This window comes from Pelophylax lessonae, assembly GCF_965119305.1.
Source record: "Pelophylax lessonae genome assembly, chromosome: 3".
Taxonomy (NCBI): domain Eukaryota; kingdom Metazoa; phylum Chordata; class Amphibia; order Anura; family Ranidae; genus Pelophylax; species Pelophylax lessonae.
Genome location: NC_138770.1, coordinates 194337476 through 194356335, shown reverse-complemented (window position 1 = coordinate 194356335; position 18860 = coordinate 194337476). Strand labels below are relative to the sequence as shown.

The following is an 18860-nucleotide window of genomic DNA, read 5'->3' as shown; positions in this document are numbered from 1 at the left end:
TTGGAACTTACATAATGCAATGAAGACACACTCCCTGACGATCAATTAAGACATACCCGCTGGCCAGTCCTGCTATCTACAGCCATTTCCATAGAGAAAAAGAACTTCTTTTTGTTATGACATTGTCATTACAAGTCTCTTCTCTCCCACCCTCACCAACCCTGGTAGGAAGTCTGAATAGCGGTCATTTGACTTCTTTATCAAAGTCAAACATAAGCTTTTTAATGATAATATTTTAATAGAAAAAGTGAATATTTTTTAAATTAACATTATTTATAGTACACTGAATGATCTGAGATCTTTGGTATTAAAGAACACTTTTCATAAATGGAACTAAACCCTCCTATCGTTTACAGCCAAGGAAGCTGTCATCTTAGCATCTCTTTAACCACTTGAGCTCCAGAAGGTTTTACACCCTTCCTGACCAGGCAATTTTTTTGCGATACGACACTGCCTAGCAGAAACACAGGATCAATGCCTTCCCTTCTGACCGAACGGAAATCTGCCTTGTTTACATAGGCAGATTGTTGTTCTGCCTGTGTCCTGTGTAATGGGCTGGTAACGGCGGCCCACCGCTTGGCTCCAGCTGTGTATAATCACCACGGGTCGCCGTTGGCGCATGCGCGCCCCAGACCTGGAAGTGTCAGATCATGTACTAGGTACGTGATCTGGCACAGAGCAGCCTCCCTGCCACAGTATATGTACGATGGACAGTCCGCAAGTGGTTAAGCTGCAGTTGCCATCATGCTACACATGTGATCAGTTATAACACCAGCTTTGCTTGCTTGACAGTTTGATTGAGAACACAAGCAACTGTGAACCCATGGTATGTATGTGAGCCACTTACGCTGCTAGGAAGTGTAATCCTGTGCCTGTTGATGTGAATGCTGGCTGGGAAACGGGAAGTAGCCCATCCACCCTCCAGACAATGAGAGATAAGAGCAGAAGATCCTGGGAGCTGCATATCAGAACAAGACCTGCTATGTGTATACAAGTGGCAGTCTCAGCCTGGACTCCTGCCAGGCCACCCCCAATGCATTTTGCTCCACCCACTGTAGCCCACTCATGGGGATAGTTATCATTCATACCATGCCTTGAATGTGCAGTAACATTTTTGGGAAACCCTGTAAATCGATGGGTTTAGTTCTGCTTTAGGATCTGACCTTTGAGAAGAGTCTTCATGCAGTCTCTGCTGCTAATGCAGATGCAGTGAATTTATTATATTATGCATCCAGAAAAACCTATACACATGGTAAAAATGACAAAGAAGCAGATTCTTAATAGTAAGTACATAATAGACTAGGCTCTATGATTGTACCCTCTGTAATGTTTGGGGGTTGTTTAGCTCAGTGTAGTGCTTACCTGTGAGTAGAGTCCACACCAGTTGTGCAGTTTAAGGGCTTGTTGGCCCACTTTTAATAAGGAGAAAGAAAATGTCCAGCAAAAAAAACAGTTGCCCACGCAGGGGTATCCACCATCAATGCAAAACAAAGTAAGTCAGGTTCAGCCTCCTGGCTCTCTCTAGCAACCCCACTGCTCAGGCTTTATGCCCCGGTCTTCTTGAACATATAACAGTGTCCCTGTATTTACGTACAAACATTGTACCTCGGTTGGCACTCTTATTGCAGCTTCCTGCTGCTCTGCTAAAATAGGTGTAGCACCCTCCTAGGCAGGTGCTAGGAAAAGCATAATTGTGGCCATGTCTGCATATCAGAGGGGCCTGATCTGTTAGATAATCTGTCACATGCCTCCAGGTGTGACCTGTTGAGTCTGGGGAGCCTCCCCACTGTATCCAATGAGGGATCTTGTTGGGCAGTGGAGGAAACCTAGCCAATAGCACACCAGGGTTTATGACTTTCCCAGTGGGTGGGGTTTGCTGCAGTGCACCCTGGGATTGGAAATAAATCTGTGGGGAGCATGTGACAGAGTGTTTTTTGGCGGGAGCATCAGTCCCAGGAGGAGGTGATGGCTGTCTCTCCTCCTGTAAAGTGAAGGTGAAAGCCCAGGCAGTCGCCTAGGGACCGGAAGTTGAGCTGGACTGCAAGGGATCCAGAGTTGCTGACCGAGTGGAGCTGCTGGGCAGAGATCTTCAGGGAAAACAGTGTTGTGAGTACTCAAGATCTGCTCAGGGTCTGCCTAGGAGAGGGGACAACTCCAGAGAAGTCAAAGGGGATCCAGGAGCCAGCTAACCAGGAGTGCACAGTAAAGGGGGTGCCAAGTAGTTAAACCCTAAAGTTGGGGGGTAAAAGGGGGCGCCAGGAAGGGCCCTGAAGTGTTCATCAATACAGTTTGCTTCAAAGTCAGCTACTTCAGGAAGGAGTATCTTGGGGAGCTTAAAGGGACTTTTACTACGGTCAGAGGTGAAGTTCTAGTAACTGGCCTTGCTAAGGCCAGCATCAGTCAGCGTTAACCAGCACCAGTAGAACGTTAACCAGCGCCAGAGAAACGCTAAATAGCGCCAAGTAGCATCATTCAGTGTCCTTTCGGAATTGTGCATAGTTCAGTTGTTGGAGTATTCCACTTCTCCCTTCTCCCATCCAAGTTCTCAAATAAACCCAAAAAAACAAAGAAACTGGACTGGTTCTTGTCTGATGTGCTCACACTTGAAAACATGTCTGAAAGTACTGTTGTTGCTAGCGGTAACCCAGGGGGACCCACACTCAGCCGCTCCCTTGGGAGTAGAGCTACATAGGGATGGACTCAGGCGTGTTTGGATCGTTATCCCAACCCACCTGAGAAATCTCGCCAGGAAGCCCTCACTGCACACCGCCAATCATAGGCAGTGAGGCATTTCCTGGCCTGCAGCTGCACATACACACACTGCCTATGATTGGCAGTGTGCAGTGAGGGCTTCCTGGCGGGATTGCTCAGTTGGGTTGGAGGTGCCAAGTAGTTAAACCCTGAAGTTGGGGGGTAAAAGGGGGCGCCAGGAAGGGCCCTGAAGTGTTCATCAATACAGTTTGTTTGAAAGACAGCTACCTCAGGAAGGAGTATCTTAAGGAGCTTAAAGGGACTTTAAGGGACCATGATCCGAACACACCTTAGCCCATCCCTGTGCTGAAACTAGCACCGTACAGACATGCACACTTCAGGCTGCTTCCTTGCTCCCACATGGACTTCTCGGGAGGGTGGAGCCCAGAAGCCTAGTCCTGACTCTACAAGAAGAACAGCACTCACCTGCACAATCAATCACCTGGTTATTCCCAAAACCTGGTCCCAGGATTGGAGATTTCCTCCCACCCAGTTCATTGTGCAATCTCTGGGCTCCAGATCCCAAACAAAGTTTTACCAAGCACAGAGGAAACTGACAAAACTGTTTTCTCCAGATTAGACAAGCACCCTGAAGCCCCTCAACCTGCCAAGTTGAGAATCCTGGGTGACATACACCATGACAGATAACTGCACTGTCACACCTCCTAAACCCCCAAATACTCTAACATATTTTGCGGCTGTAATGGTATAATGGACTTCTATAAATGTTTCACACTGTGACATTTTTTCTAAAGTATGTGGACAGATTTTGTACTGAATAAACACCATCACATGGCTACAGATGAGAAAGCATATTGTATTTGTTTTTTCAAAAACTGGTAGCTGAGCTTATCGTCCTAAGAATCATTCCAGAACTTTCATCTATCATAATACAATAGCAAAGGCCAGAAGGGAGGAACGAGGTATTCGTATTTAGATGACTGATCACCAATAGTGAGTTATACAAAACACCTGCTGAATAGAAGGAGGTGAGGTGTCAAAGAATTAGTAAACTTAAATATGTGTGTGTAATGTGTTCATATAGCATAAAGAAAACAAAGTGCAACACCCCATCCCTTTCTGGTGGAGTTAGATACAGGCAGATAAAGCTGGTTAGTGCCATACCAATGACGAAGGCTCTGGCTCTCCCTGACATAGCCATGTTTTTCCCACTAACTTTAGGGTAAGGGAGGTAGTCAGTGCACTTTAATCTCAGAAAAAATATTGCCTTTCCTACCACCTGGCCTGGACTGTCATGTCAAAAGTCGAGTATGGCTGTTCAGTCATATTTGACTCTTGGCGATTCTGTGGGCCAGCTCTCAGGGCACCATGTCTGATACGCTTGAAATCCTTTTCTATCTAATTTTCTTGGGAAATTTTTATGCAGTAGGTCCCCAGATGTGTTCTCAACCATTCCTAGTTGCTCGGCTTAGGAACTTTAGTTACTAAATGAATTCTAACTTAAATAAATGATATGTGTACTATAATTTCAGAAATAACTATTGCCTTCCCTATCACTTGGCCAAAAGTCGAATGTGACTGTTCAGTCATTTCTGACTCTTGGCGGTTCTATGAGTCAGCTCTCTGAGCACCATGTCTGATGTGCTTGAAAGCCTTTTCCATAAAATTTTAATGGCAAATTTTTTTTGAGGTAGGTCTGCAGGTCTTTTCCTCAACCCTGCCCAATTGCTCGGCTTGGGACCTATAGTTACTAAATCAATTTAAAGTAAATCTGTGCTTTAGTTTCAAGAATATGTACAGGCATACCCCACTTTTAAGTACACAATGGGACCAGAGCATGTATGTAAAACGAAAATGTACTTAAAGTGAAGCAATACCTTTTTTCATTTCTCAATGTATGTAAATACACCATCTCCATAGGAAATCTTGGTTTGCTTGACATGGCACTGCTCCCAAACCATAAGTGACAAGGACACCAAGCTTGGGGAGCATGTTAAGGGGATCCAGGACTATAACATGGTAGATAACCTAGGAAAGCTGGCCGGCCACAAATAGGATATGTTGTAGTCCTGGGTCCCCTCTCGGTGCTTCCTAAGTTTGGTATCCCTGTCACTTATGGTTTGGGAGCAGTGCCATGTCAAGCTGACCAAGATTTCCCATAGACGCCAATGTTAAAAACCAGGAGTAGTGCCATGCCAAGCTGACCAGGCTGTGTCTGTACTCGCGAGTGTATGTAAAGTGAGTGTACTTAAAAACGGGGTATGCCTGTATTGCCTTATTACCACGTGGCCTAAACATTCTTGTCAAAAGTCAAATATAACTGAAAATAAATTGAAAAAAATAGTGTTCCGCTACCAGGAAAACTTCTAAATTAAATATATAGTGTATAACAAACAAATAAAAAAATAATAAAGTCCTTCAAATGAAATATCAAAGTCCACCACCAAAGGTGTGCAAAATCTTCATGCAGCTGCTGTGCATCAACCACCAAGTTATTATAATGCTGCTTACCAAATCCTTAGACCCTACAACTCAAGAGGTCTAAATCAGCATTTAACAGATGACAAATCCAGCAGGGATGGAGAATGGCTCCAGCTCTCTTACGCTCTCACCTCAGCAAGCCCCAAGCCTCATTCTCTCATGAATGGCATGCCCTAAAAGGGGACGTTGGATCGCTTCTCATATACTGGTCTCAGCAGCAAAAACACATTCCAAGGAAAGAGCAAGGAAATCCCATAAGCAATGTTTAAAAACATTTATTAATAAACCAAGTGGGTACTCATAAAACAGATATTGTGACAAGCATATCACACAGCGCCACCGATTCTCCGCTCTCTCTGTGCATGGGTGAGACTTGAGTGACGAAACACACCCAAATTCGCACTGCAAAATCCACCCTGCAACACACTGAAATCCGCCCAACAACAATAGTATTCTGCCTGTGACGTCGCTCAAGTCTCCCACATGCGCAGAGAGAGAGAGAGGCAGAATCTGACAATTAGATTCTCCCTCTGCGCTTTGCATTTCCTCGGATAATGCCTCTGTGCAACTGCAGTGTTGGCATCACCCCAGCTGAGCAATAGATCAGCTGGAGTGATGTTACCTACTGAGCATGTGCAGATCGTCAAAGGCAAATATCCGACAGAATGCACTATTCGACAGAACACCGGCAATGGAACCGTTCATATTGTCACAACTCATGTCGCAGCAATTATGAAAAAGGTTCCTGCACTACTTTTTACTGATTTCTTTTTACCGACTTGCATAGACTTCTGTTAAACAAAGTCACAAGCTGCAATGAAATCGGCAGTGCAAATCTCACTGATGTGCAGCTTTAACATTGCCCTGAAGTAGCACAATTTCAAAGCCACACTGGTGTGAACAGGGGTTATGTGTCATTCCTGTCTGCTGCTTTGTTCCTCTACTATTAGCATGAGTCGCTTTTGACCCGTTTTCCTGACATTAAGAGAAAAATGGTGACAGGGTAGGGAGCTCCAGCAGATGCTCCTGTGAGATGTGGGGGGGGGGGGATCCCTTCCCTCCAATCAGCTCTCAGGGCTCTCTTAACTGAGCTCTCAGAGTGTAACTTCAACTCTCTGCCCCCTTTTCTCTTAACTCTCAGACAAGATTTATAAATTAAGCACTTTGAACAGATGTAGAGAAGAGAAGATTGCAGATAAACAGATACAACTTATGTAGGAGGATTTATTTCATCTATGTGTATCACCTGAGGCAAGTCACTTCACTGGGTATATGTAAGGGTTTACAACAACTTTAAAGTAGTGTGCATGTGAAGTTGTGTTGTCTCAATCAGAGCAGGGATCTCCATTTTTCTGAAAGCCCCTTGAGTCTCAGAGCTTCACACAGTTTTCAGTTTTGAAGGCTTTAGTGCTAGCACAGAACATAGCTGATCATTAGGCAAACCTCAGCACACCATAGCTGAACAATTAGGGCCAGATTTTACATTCTGGCTCCCCGAGGCCAACTAGCTCGTTTTCCAACACAACATACTAATTGAACAGACAGTACAGCACAGTCAGCATTTAGTGCGTGGAGTCTACCATAATACACTGCAGGTGCAGTACATCGCTAAGAACAGAGCAGAACGAATAACAAGTTTATAGTCTGGCATAAAATATACATATAGTATACTGTATATGCCCATCTCTGTGTCCATTATCACTGCTACGAAATCACAATACATACTCACAATCTACCAACCAAGGTTTCACAGGGGCTTTCCGATCCAGTCCGCCTGTTTTTCAGGCAGACCTGATTGGATGCTCCATGCAGCCCTATGGAGCAGCGGATGTCAGTGGAGACATCTCCTCTGACACCCGCTGCTATCTGATCCTGTCCGTGAAATCCGGACGGATGGAAACCCTATTTTCCATCCGTCTGAAGGATCGGATAAGATCGGATGAAAATGAACAGAAGGTCCGTTATCATCCAATCTCCCATAGAGGAGAGCGGGGCTCTGACAGCTCCGTCTGCACACAGAGCGGAGACGGAGCTGTCATCTGCCTGCTCAGCGTGGATCGGCGGATCGATCCCCGTTGAGCAAAACGAAGTCCGTCGGGCGCACTGCCCATGTGAAAGAAGCCTAACAGTTCAAGCAACATTACATAATTCTTCAAGAAACAAGGACTGGATTTTTAGACCATCACACACATACTAGGGCCATTTAACTTACCAAAATGTCTTTGGGGTGTGGGAGGAACCCAGAGGAAAAGCACATAAGCACAGGGAGGACATGCAAACTCCATGCAGTAATTGTCCTGGTTGGTATTCAAACCAGGGACCCCAGTACTGCAAGATATTAGTACTACCCACTACGCGACTGTGCTTCCCTAAAGAGGCATTTTTGGAAGGCAGAACATGATATTATCTTGGATTAAACCCAAACTCCAGGAAAACAGCTAAATACACAGTTCAAATAAAAATGTGTTTAATGCCAAAGGTGTTATAATTCTATTTAGCAAATCTTGTAATCCAGGCCCTTCTAGCAGATTATACATCTGGGACCTTGCTACGTAGCACATTGTGGCCTTGTTAGGGACTCACCCCAGTCTGTGATTAGAAAAAAAAGGCACAGCAGGATACCAATAAGGTCATCCCTCTTCTCTCCTTGCCCAGTAAGCACAGAGAGCAGCCCTGAATGGCTCAGAGTGTTAATTAGCCTTTTATATCCCATTCTAAGACCTGCAGTGCAGAGGATTTTAGGATGCTAATATGAAGACAGATTAAGGTACTTATGCTAGTTATATGTAAAAATGTATAACTGGCTAAAATGGTGTTAATTATATCTGACTGGTATATAACAATCTAGTTATTTAAGGAAGAGACTATACACCGGCAAAAAGTGTCATAACTAATATATGTGAAGAACACTGAAAATGATGGAAAAAATGTGTATTTCCTCACAGCTGATCAGTGATGGCAGCGTGGTGTATGCAGAAGCCCTGTGGGATCATGTCACTATGGATGACCAGGAGCTCGGCTTCAAAGCTGGAAGTGTCATTGAAGTGATGGATGCCACAAACAAGGAGTGGTGGTGGGGGAGGATCCTAGACAGTGAAGGATGGTTCCCTGCAAGCTTTGTCAGAGTGAGTATTGAATCCGATCAATGTCATGGAATGATCACTGTGTGAAACTATTAGTACATTATTAATAGAAAATATCAATCATGCCTGTAGAAGGATCAGCTCCTCATCTCTATAATGAAACATCCATGTGTCATACATGATGCATGTTTATATTAGCAGAAAGGGCCTACCTTAACAAAAAAAAAAAAAAAAATATATATATATATATATATATATATATATATATACACACACACACAGGTGCATCTCATACAATAAGAATAATATTAAAAAGTTCATTTATTTCAGTAATTCAATTCAAAAAGTGAAACTCATACATTTTATATAGATGCGTTAGACACAGAGTGATATATTTCAAGCATTTTTTCCTTTTAATTATTATTAAATTATTATTAAGATTATGGCTTACAGCTAGTGAAAACCCAACATTCAGTATCTCAGAAAATTTGAATAATACATAAGATCAATAATAAAAAAAAAAAAAGGATTTTTAATACAGAAATGTTAGCTTACTGAAAAATATGTCCATGTACAGTATAGTTTGCACCCAATACTTGGTCGGGCCTCCTCCTTTTGCATGAATTACTGCATCAATGCATGGAGGCGATCAGCCTGTGGCACTGTTGAGGTGTTATGGAAGCCCAGGTTGCTTTGATAGCGGCCTTCAGCTCATCTGCTTTGTTGGGTCTGGTGTCTCTCATCTTCCTCCTGACAATTCCACACATATTCTCTATAGGGTTTGCTGACCAATCAAGCACAGTGATACCATGATCATTAAACCAGATATTGGTAATTTTGGCAGTGTGGGCAGGTGCCAAGTCCTGCTGGAGAATAAAATCGGCATCTCCATAAAGCTGGTCCGCCGAGGAAAGCATGAGGTGCTCTAGAATTTCTTGGTAGAGGGCTGCACTAACTTTGGACTTGATAAAACACAGTAGACCAACACCAGCAGATGACATGGCTCCCCAAATCATCGCTGACTGTGGAAACTTCACACTGGACCTCATGCAACTTGGATTTTGTGCCAATCTACTCTTCCTCCAGACTCTGGGACCTTGATTTCCAAATGAAATGCAAAATTTTCCACAGTCCCTGATGATTTGGGGAGCCATGTCATCTGCTGGTGTTGGTCCACTGTGTTTTATCAAGTCCAAAGTCAGTGCAGCCCTCTACCGAGAAATTCTAGAGCACTTCATGCTTTCCTCTGTTGACCAGCTTTATGGAGATGCTGATTTCATTTTCCAGCAGGACTTGGCACCTGCCCACACTGCCAAAAGTACCAATACCTGGTTTAATGATCATGGTATCACTGTGCTTGATTGGCCAGCAAACTCGCCTGACCTAAATCCCATAGAGAATCTGTGGGGTATTGTCAAGAGGAAGATGAGAGACATCAGACCCAACAATGCAGATGAGCTAAAGGCCGCTGTCAAAGCAACTTGGGCTTCCATAACACCTCAGGAGTGCCAGAGACTGATTGCCTCCATGCCACGCCGCCTTGATGCAGTAATTCATGCAAAAGAAGCCCCAACCGAGTATTGGTATAGTGCATATTTTACTTCATACACGGACATACTTTTCAGTAAGCCAACATTTCTGTATTAAAAATGCTTTTCTTTTTTTTATTTGTCCTATATAATATTCTAATATTCTAAGATACTGAATTTTGGGTTTTTACTAGCTGTAAGCCATATTCATCAAAATTCAAAGAAAAATGCTTGAAATATATCACTCTGTGTGTAACGTATCTATATAAAATTTATGAGTTTCACTCTTTGAATTTTATTACTGAAATAAATTAACTTTTTGATGATATTATAATAATGAGATGCACCTGTGTATGTGTGTGTATATATATATATATATATATATATATATATATATATTTGTATTTCAGCGCACAGATTGTTTTACTGCGCAATACATCCTATTACATACAGTGCCATCTAGTGACCAAAGTTTGCATAGCTTAGTTTTATTTCAATTCTGCATACCTAGCATTAAGAGAATGAGCCAGTGCTGCCCTTGAGTTATAAAATAATGCTCGTTTGGTACACAGCTCCGTGTGAACCAGGATGAACCAGTAGATGATTATTCCAGCAAGCCTGGAGACAAACAGCAGGATTCCAGGAATGTCTTAAGGCGTCACGGTTTTGGCCCAACAAACAAGGACCAAATGAGAACCAATGTGATAAACGAGATCCTAAACACAGAGAAGGACTACATCAAGCACCTGAAGGACATCTGTGAGGTAAATTACTACCCCTAATTCACTGTTTAAAGGAAACCTGTACTGAGATAATACACATTACTGTTCATTCTGTTTTATGGCATACTACTGGCAGATGTACAAATCAGTTGTTAGAGGGCCCTAATGCCACTGGCAAAACATGGCATCAATGCTAGAATGATAATGCCACATATTGCCACAGTGATTACTTATTAATAAGTAATACTAGAGTAACATTACATTGGAATGCCACATTGATCATTCTTCTTAAACAATAAACAAAGCATTACTAAAATCCAGCCAATGTCAACCTGCTCCTCCACCCAGCCCCACACAGGCCTTAACAACAGTAAACATGAGGCAATATCAATAATTCAGGTCCATACAAATATACTGAAAAGATAAGGCCTTGTTCTCTGTTCAGATGCACAAAGCAATTTCTCTTTCGTTCAATGATGGACACAGCTCCTGATATTCATAACCACTGGGTTGTACTGCCCCCTACAGGAGTAAGACACTAGGCAGAAAATAATTCTGGCTACACCTATGGGCAGTCCCATGGGGTATACTCCCCCTCTCTACCATAGCCACTTTTTTATGCAAAGTCAGGAGTAAGTGCCTATTTCCTTGCTGGGATCTTTGGTCCTAGCCAAATTAGTTTAGATAGACATTTTGTTTCCTCCTGGATTTTTTCCTGTGAGATCTACAAACAACTGCTGGACTGTGCAAAAGACTGGATAATCTAGATCAAGTGGTCACCCAAGTCTGGCCAACAAGTGCGTGCAGACCTCAGCTCCACGCTAGGTTGGCTGCGACAAACCCCCACTGGATGGGGGCTGGCCTGCGAATTAAATGCCTCGCGAGGTCGCATACGACTGGGTCTCGGCCCAAGTCGCAGCGTTCCTCCTGGCTGACAGCCCCCCCTTTTTGATAGAGAGGGGTTCTGTCTGGAGCGGTGCTAGTCTGGTTCCTGCTATGGTGAGTAGGTGTCCCCCCCTCTCCTGCCCCCCCCCTTCCCAACGTTGGGCTGTTTGGATGGTCTGGCCACTTTCCTGGGATGGGGGCAGGGTGCTAACTGGCAATGGAGGCCAGGGGAGGGTGCGCTGCTGGTGATCGGACAATTGACTGTGTGGGAAGGGGGGGGGTTGTACCTGGTGGGGGCTCCTGCTTGGGTCCCCCGTCCTGCCTGGATCTGTCCTTGAGGCCTGGACTCCCTCCTGGGTCCCTGTAAGCCTCGTGGTGCTGGCACTTTGTTGTAGCCTGTGTGTTTCTATACACATTTTGTTGTGGTTTGCCATTGGAAATAGCAGCGGTCATGACAGTGGAGCCCTGTGGACGGTGATGTTGGCAGTCGGAGCCCCTCCAGATTCCCTGGTGCTGACTCCTGGGTTATTTTACTTCCTAATGTATAGTGCAGATTTCCCTTGGTGGCTGCAGGTGCCTGTTTCTGTGGGTGGAGAGTATGGTGGGGTCCTCTCCCTCTCTGCTAAGGATCGCTTGGTGCTTTGTGCCTAGTGACCGGGAGGCATTGCCAGCCCGGTGAGGGTTGTCCCTTAGCAGTGTTTTACACTTTTTGTGGGGTCCCCCTGGTGACTCATGGAGTCTTTGGAGCACGTTTCCCCACCTGATCCCCTCTCTGAGACTACGGGCCCTCCGGGTCCCAATCATCCATCCATGCACTGACGGCGGTCCTGGAGTCCCTTGTGTCCTGAGGTGGCTTGTGGGCGAGGAGCTAGCAAAAAGAACCCCTGCTTTCCCCTGGCTTATTTGTCTTATTAGATGCTGAATCTGATTCAGCCGCCGCGGATGTGGGTAACCATGCTGGGTCTGCAACCTCGCGCCTGGAATCCTCTGATAGTGAAGATGATTCCTCCACGTGAGGACGATTCCTCCATGCAACCGCACATGAAAAGGCGCTGATGGATGCACTGATTGTATCTGTGTGTGAGACCCTGAATATAGAGGACACAGCTGAAGCTGCGATGGAGGCGCAGGTGCCCTGTGGCACTCACAAGCAATCCAAAACGGCAATCCTTTCACTGCCTATTTTGACAGAACTGTCGCTAAAGAGTGGAGACGACCAAAGCGTCCCTGTGGGGTCCCTAAGTGCTTTACTAGGCGTTACTCCTATGAGGAGTCCCTTCTTAAGAAGTGGACTGTCCCACCGGTGATGGACCCTCCGATTTCCAGATTAAACAAGGCAACCATGTTTCCGGTTGAAGAGTCCCCGGCCTTAAAGGATCTGGCTGACCGAAAGGCGGAGGCTGTGGCCTGCACTATGTACACTCTGGTTGGTTCAGCAATGAGGCTGGTATTCACCCTTGTTCTAGTGTTGCAAACTCTGACCAAGTGGGCTAAGCTCCTACACCATGACCTGGAGGGGGAACAGCTCCCCCTGCCTTTGCCGAGCTGGCGGACCAGCTGGTCCAGTTTGGCTGGATTCTGAATTTTCAAAAGTCTGCTCTGGTTCCATCCACAAAGCTGGACTAACTGGGCCTGACTCTGACCCCGGCCTTAGTCAGAGTGCTCCTTCCTCTGGACAAACTCTAGAAATTGCAGGCTGAAATTCGCCTGATGGTGTCTACCTTCCAGGCGGTTCCATTTGCACAGTTCTATATGAGGTCCCTGCAAAGGGAAATTCCTTACCAATTGGGACAAGACTCCACAGTCTTGGGGCAGTCTTGGGGCAGGAAGGAGTCCCTGATATGGTGACTTTGTTCTCCAGCGCTTCAGCTGGAAAAATCCTTCCTCCTCTTGTATTGGACAGTGGTCACCACAGATGCCAGCCTGTCCGGCAGGGGAGGCGTCCTCGGCAAGCATTCTGCTCAGGGGATCTGGACGTTAGAAGAGTCCAGACTCCCGATGAATGTCTTGGAACTTCGAGCGATCAGACTGTGTCTGGATCATTGGACAGATTGTCTTAAGGGTTGTCCAGTGCGCATTCAATTGGACAATGCCCCAGGCCATAGCTTATGTCAACCACCAAGGTGGCACAAGAAGTGTCCTGCTCTCAGAATGCCAGCTCTGGAGGTAGCCGGCATTCTAAGGTGGGCAAAGCGGTTTGTTCCAGCCCTCTCCACCGTACACATTCCGGGGGTGGAAAATTGACAGGCAGAAGTGGTCCCTTTATCAGGAAGTGTTTCATCAGCTGTGTCTCCGGCACCCCCGAGGTGGATCTGTTGGCATCTTGGCTGAACAGAAAGGTGCAGAGGTTTGTGATTCGGTCAATGGATCCTCTGGCAGATGGCACAGACGTGCTGGTGACCCCGTGAGGTCAGTATGATTTACGCCTTCCCTCCCCTCAAGCTTCTGCCCAGACTTCTACGCAGGATCGAGGCAGAAGGGATTCCAGTCTTCTTAGTGGCTCTGGACTGGTCTCGCTGGGCTTGGTACGTAAATCTGGTGTGGCTGGTCGCTGATGTTCCTTGGCAGTTTCCTCAGTCGCTGGCATTCACGGCTTGGCTGTTGAACACCAGGTGCTGAAAAATAGGGGTTTATCTGAGTGGGTGATTCCTACACTGCTGAAAGATAGGAAATCTACCTCTAGGAAGATCAACCATTGTACGTGAAAGACGTACTTTGCGTGGTCTGACTCTCTTGGGGTTCTTCCTCGCTCCTTCTCGGTGGCCCGGATCTTGACCTTCCTTCAATGGGGGGTTGAACAGAAATTGTCCTTGAGTACCATCAGGGGCCAGGTGCCGGCTTTGGCTGTCTTCTTTCAACAACCTTCGGCCACACACTCCCTGGTGCGTACCTTTCTTCAGGGTGTCCGACATTTGGTTCCTCCAGTGCGGGCTCCGTTGCCGCCTTGGGATCCTAATTTGGTGCTTTCAGCTCTACAAAAGCCTCCCTTTGAAAATATTTGGAAGATTCCCCAGCTTACGCTGTCCCAGATGGCCTTTTTTCAGTGGCTATCACCTCTGCGTGCAGGGCGTCAGAACTGGCGGTTTTATCCTGTCGTTCACCTTACCTAGTGATTCACAGGGAGGTTCTTCGCCCCTGTCCATCGTTCCTTCCAAAGGTTGTCTCTGATTTTCATTTGAATGAAGACATTGTGTTGCCTTCCCTGTGTTCCAGGCCTAAACATCCAAAGGAAATTGTCTTGCATGCCTTGGATGTGGACCAGGCAATTAGGGTGTACCTGGCAGGAAGTCAGACTCTCTCTTTGTGCTCACGGATGGACCTCAAAAAGGGTTGTCCGCTTCCTCTGCGACCATTTCCAGAAGGATCAGACAGATGGTGGTTAAGGCCTATTCCATCAGGGGTCAGTTTCCTCCTTTCCCTGTCAGGGCACACTCTACTGATTCGCTTAGTGCCTCCTGGGCTTTCTGTCATCAGGCGTCAGTGACGCAGGTTTGCAAGGCGGCCACCTGGTCGTCTGTGAACAATTTTACAAAGTTTTATAAAGTGGATTTGTTGGCATCTGCGGATGCTTCTTTTAGCCGCAAGGTTTTGTAGGCTGCTGTTTAAGAGGACCTGATCCTCTTTGAGGGTGTGTTGTTTTTTTCAGGTGGGCTCCAGTTGTTTGGTTGAGCTCCTGTTGCCTGGTTGGCTAATCTTTTGCCTTGGAAATGTTTTTGTTGTTCCCATCCCTTATGTGTAACACTGATTTAGTACGTCCCAATAGTTATCAATACCAGGAACTGTGTTCGTCAATGAACGTCAGAGAAATGGGTTTTACGGTAAGTCAAAAATCACATTATTTAGCTGTAGCAGTCATGAGCAGGTCATGTGGTGAAAAGCTGCAACATTGTGATTTTAAAAATACTGTACACATATAAGAAGAGGGTAATGGTCGCTGAACTGCAGACTCATTCAAATGTACCATTATTCATTGAATTATTGTTTTCCTATTTGTGAAAGGGTTACATCAAGCAGTGTCGTAAAAGAGCGGACATGTTCACAGAGGAGCAGCTGTGGACTATTTTTGGGAATATCGAAGACATCTACAAGTTCCAGAAGAAATTTCTGAAGACCCTGGAAAAACGAATTAACAAGGAAGCTCCACATTTGAGTGAGATTGGTTCCTGCTTTCTGCAGTATGTAAGTTCTAGAGTATTTCCCCTCACTGTGTCATTATTGGAAATCCACATTTAAAAAATGGTCTCCTTGCCATTATATGTGAATACAAGCCATAATTTTTCCATTGTATTTTTCTTCTAGTTCGAAGTTTGTGCCTTGTGGCTGTCGTGGAGTATGGTGCACCTAATGTGTCTTCAGGAGCAATAGTCAAATAATAGCCAGGGCAGATGTAGTGCTGTGTAAATCTTTAGACAGATAATCATTAGGTAGTGGCAGGAACAGCAGGTCAGATCAGGTGCTGACAAACTGATCCTAAAGTCCTAGACCCCTTTCACACTAGCAGTCCGTTCTCATCTGATTCCCCCATAGAGAACTACGGGGACCTGACAGCTCTGTCTCCACACACAGCGTGGAGACAGAGCTGCCATCCGCCTGCTCAGCGGGGGATCGGCAGATCGATCTTTTCCCCGCTGAGAAAAACTCAGAGTCCCCTGACGGACTCCCATGTGTGAAAGGCGCCTAAAGCATGAACAATCCAGGAGGAACAAAGCTTTTCTGATTAGGGCAAATGTTTGCTGCAAATACATGAGCTGCAGTGCTAAGTAATGACCGGCAGGTGGCGATGGCTCAAGGCTGATCCCTACATTGGCCTTAGGCCCCTTTCACACAGGCGGACCGTTCAGATCCGCCTGTCCGTTTTTTTGGCGGATCTGAACGGTCCCCCCATGCATTCCTATGGGGCATCGGATGTCAGCGGAGACATGTCCGCTGACATCCGATCCGATCTGTCAAATCTGGACGGATGGAAACCCTATTTTCCATCCGTCCAGCGGATCGGATGGCATCGGATGAGAACGGACCGACGGTCCGTTCCCATCCGATTTCCCCCATAGAGATGCATGGGGAACTGATAGCTGTGTCTCCGCACACAGCACGGAGACACAGCAGTCCTCCTGCTGCTCAGCGGGGGATCGGCGGCTCGATCCCCCGCTGAGAAAAACGGACTCCGTCCAACGGACGGAGTGTGTGAAAGGAGCCTTAAGCATCTCCAGTTTGTGACACATATCTTTCCTACGACCTAACCTCTTACAGCTGAAATAGCAATGGGAATATACAAAAGGGTGATGACATGGAATGTAATGGAGGAAGAATTTAAAGTAGAATTCCAGCTTAAACCTAACTATCCTTAAAATGCCCCCTCCCCCTCCCAATACCTATGCTGACTAATCTGTGTAAAAAAAAATTATATTCTTGCCTATTTTCTTCCCCGTCTGTTCATGTGATCCTGCCGTGTCAGCCAGCGGTGGCTGCAGGGTAGAGAAAAGAACGCTCAACAACGCCTGGTAAAGCCTGGATCAGTGATATCACCCATAGGCTCCTATAATCTATCCATTGTTGCCGTTCCTCCAGCTCCCCTGCAGCCACTGCATGTGACTGAGACAGTGCTTAAAACAGGTACCGGTAAGTATATACATTTTTTATTTTTTTTTTACACAGATTAATTAGCATAGGTGTTAGGAGGGGGTAAGCTTTGATAAGGTTAGTTAGGTTTAAACTGGAATTATTTCTTTAACCTTCCAAAATAAACTGAAAATGGTTCTAAAGGCTGAAGGTTGTGTTCAGTGCCCATCCACCCCCCAATCCTTACCTGAGCTCCCTCCGATCCAGCGATGTGCTCACCTGAGCCGTTATTTACACCAGTCTTTGGTCCTCAGTGCCGGCATCTTAACTGTGGGCACCTGGCTGTGACAGCTTGCCCCTTCTGCCCACCGTGCATATTGATTGGTCCCACTGTCTTCTGGGACCTGTGACATGACTGCAGGGAGGGGGGAGAACTGCTTGGATTACCTGCCCTAGGCGATCTAAGTGGAAGTGAGTACCTGTAAAAACCAGATACCCTCTCCCCCCCAAAATAATGCAGCAGGCCTTAAAGCAGAAATTCCTGTTTTGGGGGAAGCAGTAACAGCAAATATATACTGTATTTATTTCAGCTGTTTTCCAGTCATCTGCTTCTTAACAGAGTCAGATTTTTTTAAACAAAGCAGTGCACCACAAGTACGCAGTCAACCAATCTACATTCAGCATTCGGAGTCTTAGAGTGGGCTGGGAATTGAAAATTGACTATAAATTTAAAAGTTATATGTTTAGGAACTATAATTAAATGTATAAAATAGAATTTAAAATTCATTTAAAATGTAATTTATCAATTAGACTTGGTTATAATTTTTACATTTTTTTCCCTAGTACATCATATTATAAATACTTATATATTCTTTTTTTTCTGTACTGTAGATGAGATTTATGTGCTGTATATTTGACTGGTGGTTGCTACAAATATTAGTTACATTGTAGTGTTTTTCTAATATGCCTGCCTTTTTTTACATGTCAGCAAACAGATTTTCAGATTTACTCAGAGTATTGCAATAACCATCCGAACGCCTGCACAGAACTTTCCAAACTTTGTAAAGTGAAGAAGTATGGCTATTTCTTTGAGACATGCCGCTTAGTACAGAAGATGATCGATATATCACTGGATGGATTCTTGCTGACACCAGTGCAGAAAATCTGCAAATATCCCTTACAGCTTGCCGAGCTTCTCAAATATACCAACCCCCAGCACAGGTATGTCCAGGGCAAATCAAATGATACCATTTTTATTACCTATATCACAAATATTTGTTTAAATTGAATGTCCCATTCCTTTTGGGCAATCAGCCCTCAGGACCAATGCCTATGCCTGAAACCCTTATAAATTACTGTTAAGTCTTAAATAAAGGTGATGGGGCAAGCTAGGCACTTACCTCAATGGAACAGTCTGAAACTTTAGGTCGGTGAATGCACTCTTGGCTTCTCTGCGGTTGTAGCTGTCTGCGTATTGGGAGATTCCTCATAAAGTCAGCTGGGGTTTACATATACAGAATACCAGTGTGCAGTAAAGACTGACAGTGGTTAGAAACACATCACAGGCAGCCCTTAGCCTTTAAAATAGGCACCTAAGATAATTGTAATTTTAATATAGCAGAGAATACGTCTGTCCCACTTTACCCTTCAATATTAAATCTGTAGAGCATTCCTTTCAGAGCAGTAAGATCGTGTCTTAATGAGGCACACTCCAATTTCAGGAAGAACTGATTTCAATAGAGAGTATATTTGATGAATACATTAACCAGCTTAGCATTTTAATAAAGTGATACACTAGTTTATTTTCAGTTTGCAGCTAGAAAGGATTTTCATAGTTTCCAAAAATGTACTTTTTTGCAATTGTGTAGCCTTCATCCACTTAGGGTGAT

At 45.1% G+C, this 18860-nt stretch overlaps 1 protein-coding gene across 3 annotated transcripts in view; it reads left to right on the top strand.

The window, feature by feature from the left end:
- ARHGEF4 (Rho guanine nucleotide exchange factor 4) overlaps nucleotides 1-18860 on the top strand; it is a 237609-nt gene that overhangs the window by 207913 nt on the left and 10836 nt on the right. For all 3 annotated transcript variants that reach the window (XM_082252193.1, XM_082252195.1, XM_082252194.1), the window contains 4 exons: nucleotides 8139-8318; nucleotides 10378-10569; nucleotides 15412-15591; nucleotides 17960-18192. In XM_082252193.1, coding sequence (XP_082108319.1) covers nucleotides 8139-8318; nucleotides 10378-10569; nucleotides 15412-15591; nucleotides 17960-18192 — 785 coding nt within the window. The remainder of the gene's footprint in view (nucleotides 1-8138; nucleotides 8319-10377; nucleotides 10570-15411; nucleotides 15592-17959; nucleotides 18193-18860) is intronic.